Source organism: Dipodomys spectabilis, unplaced genomic scaffold (assembly GCF_019054845.1).
Source record: "Dipodomys spectabilis isolate Male_0828 unplaced genomic scaffold, ASM1905484v1 ptg000165l, whole genome shotgun sequence".
Taxonomy (NCBI): Eukaryota; Metazoa; Chordata; class Mammalia; order Rodentia; family Heteromyidae; genus Dipodomys; species Dipodomys spectabilis.
The window spans coordinates 107,664-118,382 of record NW_024870842.1 but is presented as its reverse complement, the minus strand read 5'-3'; the positions used below and the strand labels follow the sequence as shown (position 1 = coordinate 118,382).

At 41.2% G+C, this 10,719-nt stretch overlaps 1 protein-coding gene across 4 annotated transcripts in view; it reads left to right on the top strand.

Annotated features, from left to right (window-relative positions):
* Positions 1–6,072: 6,072 nt before the first annotated feature.
* The window catches only part of Abcc12 (ATP binding cassette subfamily C member 12), a 66,730-nt gene continuing 62,083 nt past the window's right edge, over positions 6,073–10,719 (top strand). For all 4 annotated transcript variants that reach the window (XM_042693441.1, XM_042693440.1, XM_042693439.1 and 1 more), the window contains exons 1-2: positions 6,073–6,191; positions 9,309–9,464. In XM_042693441.1, coding sequence (XP_042549375.1) covers positions 6,073–6,191; positions 9,309–9,464 — 275 coding nt within the window. The remainder of the gene's footprint in view (positions 6,192–9,308; positions 9,465–10,719) is intronic.

The window sequence follows — 10,719 nt, the reverse complement described above, 5'->3', positions numbered from 1 at the left end:
CAACTTGGGAAGAATCCTCTATTTTCAGATCTCATCTTGAATTCACTGCTTAAGTTTTCCCATTCCTTCCTTCCATCCATCCCTTCCTTTCTCTCTCTCTCCCCTGCTCCCTCCCTCATTTCCATCTTCTCTCTTACTCTCTCTTTTTTCTCTTTGGAAAATTTAACAAGAATATATTTTAGTATTCCAAGAAAAACTAGGGAGAAATGAAATAGAAAAAAAGAGGGAAAAAGAAATAATGTCATTTCGCTTTTTTCCTAGTTAGATAGTAAGTAGGTTTCTAGGCTGTTTCTGTGTTCATTGGTGGCAGTGACACCAAAAACAGGCTGTAGATAGAAGTGTTTGAACTGGAAAGAAAACACGAATTACACTACATTTTCAAAGTCTCTTGTAATTGTTTAGAACATAATCAGAATTTGCTTCATCTATCTTACCCCATTACTAGTCTTTTAAATGTCTTTAACACATTGTATTCTTTAATTCTTCATTAAAATGGATATAAGTGGGAAAAAAAGAGAAAAAAATAGGGAAAAACATTTTGGCTCCTCACTCAGGAAATGGGAGTAAAGGGCTCTCCATTCACTTTTTAAAAATAAAGATTCTGGATGACATCAATCAAGATGCATTGTTTTCATAAACTGCTGTGTTAAATGGCAACTCCTTTGTCTAATTACTTAAATAAAATGATAAAGATTCTAGGCACAGTCTTAAATTTATACAAAAATTATGAAACTAGTACAAAGAATTACCATATCCCAATACCTGGTTTCCCTACTATTGACATCTTTCATATTGTGGTATGTGTATAATTCACGAGCAGATATTAATACTTTGTCAATGAATATCCATTCTATATTTAGCTTTCCTTAGTTTTCCCCAATGTCCCCTTCTGCTCTAAGATCTCATCCAAGGCACCACTTCACACTTAGTAGTTATGTCTCCTCAGGCTCCTCTTGTTCTATCACTTTCTGAGACTTTCCTTGTTTGTGATGACCTGGATCTTGTGGGTATGTGTTTGTACATGCACATGTGCAAACATGCATGCACACTGCCACTGAGAATGGAAGCCAGGCTTATATACACTAAGCCTGTGGTTTATTACTCAAGTCTACTACTAGCTTCTAGATAGCTTTAAGGCACAGTGGTCAGGAATGTCCTTCCACGGGTTTTCCTACATGGATTTCTCATGATTATACTGGGTAATGGGTTACAGGAGGAAGACCAAAGAAGTAAAGTGTCATCTTGTTAATGGTACCTGCCCTCCATGAAACATTGGTATTGATATTGGCCATGATTACCTGGTTGAAGTGATGTCTTCAGTTGCTATATTTTTCCCCCTGCTGGAACTGGGGCTTGAGCTCAGAGTCTGGGAACTGTCCCTAAGCTTCTTTTTTGCTCAAGGCTAGTATTCTACCACTTGAACCACAGCTTCACTTCTACCTTTTTGGATGCTTAATTGGGACTAGAAATCTCACATCTTTCTTGCCTGGGCTGGCTTTGAACCGTGATCTGCAGATCTCAGCCTCCAGAGTAGCTAGAATTAAAATTAAAAATTTAAAAAAATTAAAAAAATTTTTAAACATTTTAAAAATTATCTTTAAATAGTTGTACAAAGAAGTTCCCATTCTACAAAACAGTATATGAATACAAAGTGTCTGATACCATTGTCACCCATCGCTCCTAACCCACCCCTTCTCTCACTTTTCTTCTTTTTTAAAAATTGTGATCAGGTGATTATATAAATTTCACATTTTTCACAGTATTGTGGAATAGTGATAGTTAAACTCACAAACACAAGGCAAAACCTTCACAGGGCAAATTGTCATTATCATTGTCTATAAAGTTCATGAATTCTATGAGCTTTGATAATACAATTAATTATGTCTTCCACATCAGGTGATATTTACATTTCTTTCCTTTTGCTTAGTCTAAGCTGTTCCCTCTTTCTCCCTCATGAATTTTTTTTTTTTATATGATACTCTCAGAAACAAATACTTGAGTTGTTTCAAATATTTCTCACAGGGGTAGAGGTGCTGCTATATACATGTATTTTAAAAGTAAATTTACTATATTTTGGTCAAATTTACCCATTCTGTTATTTTTTTTGAATCTTCTTACTCTCTTTTAATTAATTGTCAGTGTGTTTCATTATGATATATATCAGGGCCTTGCATGCTTGCTTAGCTTTTTTGCTCAGGGCTGGTATTCTACCTCTTGAAAAGAAATGATGTCAGAAAAACAGATTAACTGGCGATCATGATGAGAAGTTTCATCATCATGACCAAGGTAAGACAATCAGAAAGACAAATATTGCATTTTTTGCTTCTATGCAAACTTTAGGATAATGATAATTACAACATAATAATATATACTATATATATTACCATCATCGTCATTCTCATGCTCACCATTATCATCCATGATTGCAAAAGAGCAGGTGAGGGTGGGAAGAGGATGGGGGAAATATGATAAAAATACATTATAGACATATATATTACAATGAAACACACTAACAACTATTAAAAAGTGGGTAAGAGAGGAGCGTGGAGAAAGAGTTAATGGGGTGAATTTGACCAAAGTACACTATATGCATGTACATAAATACTACAAAATGTTGCTCTACCACTCAAGCCACATTTCATATTTCTGGCTTTTTGCTGGTAAATTGGAGATAAGAGTCTCTCAGATTTGTCACCCTAGATTGACTTTGAAACTTTTTTTTTTTGTCGGTCGTGGGGCCTGAACTCTGGGCCTGGGTACTGTCCCTCAGCTCTTCAGCTCAAGACTAGCGCTCTACCACTTGAGCCACAGCGCCGATTCTGGCTTTTTTTTTTTCTGCTTATGTGTTGCTGAGGAACCGAATCTAGAGCTTCATGCATGCAAGGCAAGCACGCTACCACTGAGCCACCTTCCCAGCCCCCCCTTTTTTCATCTGATGTGCAGAAACTTCTTAATCTGAGATGACTAATTCCATTTGTCAATTCTTGCTTTTTTTTCCTGATGAAAATCCTACTCAGAGAGTTATTGCCTATGCTTATTATCCCCAAGTATTTTGTGTCTTTTTTTCTTGTAGTAGTTTCAAAGTTTTAGGCTTTTTTTTGGGGGGGGGGTTGGTCGTGGGGCTTGAACTCTGGGCTTGGGTGCTATCCCTCAGCTATTCAGCTCAAAGCGAGTCCTCTACCGCTTGAGCCACAGCGCCACTTCCAGTTTTCTAGTGGTTTATTGGAGATAAGGGTCTCACGGACTTTCCTTGCCTGGACTGGCTTTGAATGGTGATCCTCAGATCTCAGCAGGTGTGAGCCACCAGCACCCAGCAAAGTTTTAGGCTTTATAGTAAGATTTTTTTGGAGGGGGTCGGTCATGGGTCTTGAACTATGGGCCTGGATGCTGTCCCTGAGCTCTTCAGCTCAAAGTGAGCACTCAACCATTTGAGCCACAGCACCCCTTCTAGTTTTCTGGTGGTTAATTGGAGATAAGAGTCTCACAGACTTTCCTGCCTGGGCTGGCTTTGAATTGAGATCCTCAGATCTTAGCCTTCTAAGTAGCTAGGATTACAGGTGTGAGCCTCTGGCATCCAGGTACTTTCAGATTTTTAAACATTTTTATTTATTGTGAATATGCTATACAGAGGGGTTACAGTTACATGAGTAAGGTAATGAGTACATTTCTTGTGGAGCTTTGTTACCCCTCCTTTGTTTTTCTCCTACTATCCCTTCCCTCCCCTTCCTCCCCAACTCTGACCCCCAAGTTGTAAAGTTCATTTCCAACACAGTATCTTGTTAGTATCATTGTTGCAATGGGTCATCCTGTGTTTCAGCATTTTGTTATTCCCCTTTCCCTCTCCAAATTAAATAAATGTATATACAAGATTTAGGGTACCAAAATAAAATACAGTGACAACCGGGAATATACCATAGGGGGAAGAACATAGAAAAGAAACAAAAAAATCATATAGTACATTAAAAACAACAGCAATAAAGGAAAAGCTCTTGTGTCCATATCTTGGGGTTCATTTCTCTTAGCATCATCTTGTATGGTCACATGTACAGAGTTTTTGAGCTTTTTTCCTCATCTGATAAGATTATCCTAGATGTATACTAATTACTGCAAGTAAGGGAAACCATGGGATCTATATTTCTTTGGGTCTAGCTTACTTCACTTAATATGATTTTTTTTCCAAGTCTTTCCATTTCCTAACAAATGGGGCAGTGTCAATCTTTCTGATGGAAGTATAGAATTCCATTGTATCTATATACCACATTTTCTTAATAAAGACCCAGAAATACAACAAATCAAAGAAAGGTTGGACAAATGAGATTGCATTAAACTGCAGAGCTTCTGCATGGCAAAGGACATAGCAAGCAAGCTCCATAGAAAGCCCACAGATTGGGAGAAGATCTTCACTAGCCATAGAACAGACAAGGGCCTCATATCTAAAATATACTTAGAACTCAAAAAATTATATCCCCCAAAAACAAATCCTCAAAGAAACAACTTCCCTCTTAATAAAGTGGGGTAAAGACTTAAAGAGAGACTTCTCTGAAGAGGAAATAAGAATGGCCAACCAACAGAAGAAATACCCAACTTCTCTGGCCATAAAAGAAATGCAAATCAAAACAACATGGAGATTCCACCTCATCCTGGTAAGAATGTCTATAAACAAGTAATCTAATAATAACAGATGCTAGAGGGGATGTGGCCAGGAGGGAACTCTACTGCACTGTTGGTAGGAGTGTAAACTTGTTCAACCACTCTGGAAAGCAGTATAGAGGTTCCTCAAAAGACTCCACATAGAGCTCCCCTATGACACAGCAATCCTACTTTTGGGCTTTTACCCCAATGATTACAAAACAAGGCCATACTAAAGCTACCAACACAACTATGTTTATTACAGCATTGTTCACTACATTAAGATCTTTGATCCAAAGCTAGGTACTGGTGGCGCACATCTGTAATCCTAGCTACTCAGGAAGCTGAGATCTGAGGATTGTGATTTGAAGCCAGTCTGGGCAGAAAAATCCATGAGACTCTTATCTCCAATACTCAGAAATATCTGTAAGTGGTACTGTGGTTCAAGTGGTAGAGCATTAGCCTTGAGCACAAAGAGGCTCTGAGACAGCATCTAGACTCTGAGTTCAAGCCCCAGGACAACCCCTTGCTCCCAAAGATCTTCGATCCATTTTGATTTGATTTTTGTACATGGTGAGAGATAGCAGTCTAGTTTTAGTCTTCTACATATGGAAATTCTGTTTTCCCTGAAACATTTGTTGCAAAGGCTATCTTTTCTTCAATCTATGCTTTTGGTTCCTTTGTCAAAGATCTGATGGTTGTAACTATGTGGGTTTATTTCTGGGTCTTCTATTCTATTGGTCTACCAGTCTATTTTTGTTCCAGTATCATGTTGTTTTTTGTTACTATGACTCTAATAAAATTTAAAATCAAATTTGAGAGAAAAAATACTAGCAGAGGCAGAGGAGAATTTGTGAGGAAGATAGAAAGCAGTTGTAAAGTTTGTGGCCACTCTGTATTTAACTACTTGGGCAGGCAGAATCTCTCCTGCTATATAAATATGTAACACTGGCTACATTAGTAGGACTTTTCTTCCTCCTCCCCCTCCTACTACTCCCCTCACTTTCTCTTCCTTCTGCAAAACTGGGGCTTGAGCTCAGGGCCTCATGTTGTTAGTCTGGTGCAATTCCACCAAGCCATGCTTCTGGCTCTGTTTTTTGCTGGTTATTTTTAGGATAAAATCTTGCTTCCCACCTAGGACAGTCACGTGGCTCTCAGCTAATTCAACATGAGAATGGAAGAGGAACCATGTGTCTCATTAAGAAGGAAGTCTTAGAGTGGAAAGAAGTGGGGGGGCCCTGGCCACATCCTCTCATAAACGTGGAAGGCTGTTTGGTGAAACCAGATGTTAGGGATGAAAGCAAGGGAGCAGGTCTGGGAGTGATGGGGGCTGTGTGTTTTCTACTTCAGGTGTCCCCATTTCTCAGTCACTTTCCCCCTATCCCTCTGCTAGAGTGAAATTATCTCAAGGCCAGGAGCCCAGGGCTCCAGACTGCCATCAGGATGGTGGGTGAAAGTCCGTACCTCATCTCAGATCTGGACCGGAGAGGCCAGCGGAGATCCTTTGTAGAAAGATATGATCCCAGCCTGAAGACCATGATTCCAGTACGACCCTATGCAAGGTGAGTCAGGAGATCTGAAGGGGGACTCAAGGCAGGACTTACAGGGATAATTTCCAGCCAGTGAACTAAATGAGCACTGTCTTTGCTTCTTATGTGCTGTCCTAGATGTTTGTCCTTTTTTCCATTTTCTCATCTACACATTCATTCATTTATGGACCACTGACTTACCTCTTTTGGTCCTTTGGAGAGGGAAGCAATAGAAAATGTTAAGGAAGAACTTGTCATGTGCTAAGATTTGTCTAGATGCTTTACAAGCACCTCAGTCATGTTTTACATTCACTCTGGAGGTACGGCTACTGTCTTTATGTGGGAAGGGAGAAAACTGAGACACAGAGATATTAAGTAACTTGCCTAAAGATTTTCTAACCAATTGCCTCAACACCTAGCAGCTTAAAGTAATTGCCACTCATTTATCTTACAATTTTGTAGGCAATCCATTAAAAAAAAAAAAAGCAACAAGGGCTGAAATAGTGTGATCAGTGCATCTAGTCTTGACCAGGCTCACTCATATATCTGTTGCTTTGTTTGCTGGGACATGGAGACAGCTGAACTTCCAACAGGATAGCTTAGCCTTGATCACACAGGGGTATGGTAGGCTTTTGAGAGAGCAAATGGAAGGATATAGGGCATCTAGACACAGGCTGACACCTTCTGACTGCTTTCCCCTCTGCACTGTGTTGGCTAATACAAGTTTGCAAGTCAATTGGATTCAGAATGTGGGGAAATAGAATTCACCTCTGGCTGGATGCAACACCACATTCAAAGGGGCTGAGATACAGATGGGGAGGAGAATGGATCAGTTTTGAACTCCAGGATCAGAACTCAGGCAACCTGATTTTCAAGATCCCATGGTCAACATTTAAGTGTATGCTGTTATATTTGTGCTAGTAATAACATCATTATAAAATGTTGCCTTTGTCTACATTGAAATGATAACAGTACTTGTTCTCTGAGCATCAGAAGAACAAATTGCATCTCTATAGTGAGTGACATTGCACTACCCTCTCCCAGCCTTTCTTGATCAATGCCTACATCTGACCCAGGAAGGTGAGGGGTGAAGACTGAAAGGCAAGGGCTTGGGTTCTTGTCCTTAGCCCTAGAAGAGCTCTAACTACAATAGTTTCAGTTAGGATTAAAATTGCTTTGTAAAGAGCAAATGGTGGGGCCCTGGAGTAAACCAGCAGTTGGTCTGGATTGTGTTCCACCACTTAGGGTAAGTGCTCTACCCGCCTTGTGCTTCCATGGTTTTGTCTGTGAGATGGAGTCAGAACTTCACCCTGCTATCTATCTGACTGAGCTTGCTATGAGGAGTACGTGAAAGCTACCTTTTAGAAAACTTTGGCTATTTGCTGCCTGGTTAGTGTTAACTCAGGTTCTCTCAAAAGCCTTAGTCAAGAACCTGAATGCTGTAAGCTTATCTGGAAAGTAACTTCCAAGAAGTGCATGTGCATGTATGTATGTGTGTGCACGCATGTGTGTGCACGTGTGCGTGTGCGTGTGTGCATGTGTGTGCGTGTGTGTGTGTGTGTGTAGATTTTCAAAGAGTGAGGCAGGGAAGGAGGAAAAAGTAACACAGTATGTGTCACTGCTATGGTTATGGAGCTTCGTACTGTACAAAATCCTCCTATAAAGTGTTCAACTTTCCATCCAAAGTTTGGAGTGAGTCAGGGGCATTTATAAAATCCATGCTCATATTTCTATAGTCTCCCCTAGTCCATGTGCAAAGTCCCCTACCTATGGCAATTCTGGCTGTACTTTTATTTCCAAGAGGATCCTGAAACAGATGGTAGAAAGAGATGCGGCATATTATTGAGGCAGGACACTTACATGAAACTGTTCTCCACAGCCAAGAGGTAGAGGGAGGTGAGGGCACCTGTATGGCATCTGCCACCAATACAGAGCTCTCACATTTGGAATATTATAAATGCTTGGTAACAGATAGATATTACTCTGTTTCTTTGACTTTTATTTTTTATTTGCCTCCAGGGCAAAGCCATTGTCTTGTCTTTGTTCTTCCTTTTCCTTCTTTCCTCCTCCCTCCTCTTTTTTCTTCCTTCTCCCTTCCTTCCTTCCCATCGTCTTGTGTCTCTTCCTTCTTCTCTTCCTCTTCAGCTTCATTCTTCTCTTCTTCTTCATCCTCTCTTATACTCTTTTTTTTTTTGCCAGTCGTGGGGCCCGAACTCTGGGCCTGGGTACTGTCCCTCAGCTCTTCAGCTCAAGGCTAGTGCTCTACCACTTGAGCCACAGCACCACTTCCAGCTTTTTTCTGCTTATGTGGTGCTGAGGAATCGAACCCAAGGCCTCATGCATGCAAGGCAAGCACTCTACCACTGAGCCACCTTCCCAGCCCCATCTCTCTTATACTCTTCCTCCTTTCCTCCCTCCCTTCCTCCCTCCCTCCCTCCCTCCCTCCCTCTCTTCCTTCCTTCCTTCCTTCCTTCCTTCCTTCCTTCCTTCCTTCCTTCCTTCCTTCCTTCCTCCCTTCCTTTTTCCTCTCTGTCTGTCTGTTCTCTCTCTCTCTCTCTCTCTCTCTCTCTCTCAGCATTATGGAGGTTAACCTTAGGGCCTCACACTTGCTAGGCAAGTGCTCTACCAGTTGAGCCATGATCCTAGTCATCCTTCGTTTCCCCTTTTTTCTCTTCTTTCTTTCCCTCTCCCTTTCCATTCCTTATCTTCCTCTTTTGTCTGGCAGCTAATATTTATGTAGCAATTTATATATGCTAATCCACTCATTCTTCATAATTAACTCATAGCAAGCAGAAGATACAGACCTGACCCTTCTGATGGTCAGCTACTAGATCTCCAGTTTTGAGGAGATACACAATAGCACACAATTCTAGAATATAGTAGACAATAAATGGTGTTGATAATATTAGAAGAACAGAAGGTAAAATAATTAGGAAATGATGAATTTTCAGTATGATTACTTTTGTCTTTAAGACAATTTATTTACATTTCTAAAGAAGTACAGCTGGTTGTCATGAGCCAGCCTTCACACACCATCGCAAAGGGCCAGGGGATGTGAGCCCCAGGTTCTGCCTGTGGCTATGGCTGTTGCTATGTTTACAAGGTTAAGCTGGGAGTCAGGGAAATAACCCCAATACCCATCCTCTGTAGACTGGCATCCAACCCAGTGGATGACGCAGGCTTGCTGTCCTTTGCCACATATTCCTGGCTCACACCGGTGATGCAGAGAAGCTACAAGAGCACACTCACTGTGGATACCCTGCCCCCACTGTCACCTTATGACTCGTCTGACACCAATGCCAAAAGGTACGGGCTTCACTTGGTTACCTGGGGAGGCAAACCCACCTTAGTAAGGGGTCCAGTCATGTGGAAATTGGTCCTTTTTGATGGCTGCTACCTAAGTGTCAGTGGGGCTCTTTGCCTTCTCAGCTCCACTCTGGGGAGGTGAAGTCTGGGATTAGATGGTGAAGAGAGAGGGTTGGGGGGAGATGCAGCCTGAGGCTCAGGCTGTTATATAATGTTACATGAACGTTACTTGCTTGGCCTGGTGACAGATGGATCTTACCCACACTGTTGCGGGCAGCTCTAGCTGTCTTCTCTTCTTCTGTTTAAGAATGGTTACTGCTTAGCACTGGTAGCTTATATTTGTAATCCTAGCTACTCATAATCTAAGGAGTATGGTTAGCAAAAAGCCAGAAGTGGAGCTATGGCTCACGTGGTAGAGTTCCAGCCTTGAGTAAAAAAAAACAAACAAGAATGAGAGGTCTTGGGCTGGAAAGGTGGCTCAGTGGTAGAGTGCTTGCCTTGCATGCATGAGGCCCTGGGTTCGATTCCTCAGCACCACGTAAGCAGAAAAAGCCGGGAGTGGCGCTGTGGCTCAAGTGGTAGAGTGCTAGCCTTGAGCTGAAGAGCTGAGGGACAGCACCCAGCCCAGAGTTCAGGCCCCACGACCGACCAAAAAAAAAAAAAAAAAAGAACGAGAGGTCTTGAAGAATAAGAGATCCCCAGTGCTACTACTACTACTACCACACACACACATAAACACACACACACACACACACACACACACACACACACACCCAAAAGAATGGTTATTGGACTTCTGTACTACAAAATATATTTAGGTTGAATAGAAACTGACCATGTTTGCTGATTTTAACTAGTTAAAATGCAAATGTCATTGGTCCAATTGAATCCATTATAATAATATCAAAGCAACATAATTTGAATAGTGGAAGTATTTGTACCATATTTCTATTCTATTACCCAGATTTAAATACTGTTAACATATTGATGTGGTCCTGTTTGGAAATTCTTTTTTTTTTCCTGCCAGTTTTGGGGCTTGAACATAGAGCCTGGGCACTGTCCCTGAGCTTCTTTTTCTTAAGACTAATGCTCTAACACTTGAGCCACAGTGCCACTTCTGTTTTTTTCTGTGTATGTGGTACTGAGGAATCAAACCCAGGGAGGGCTTCATGTATGTTAGGCAAGCATTCTACCACTAAGGCACATTCCTAGCCCTTGTTTGGAATTTTCCTACTTTGATTAAACACACCTTCCC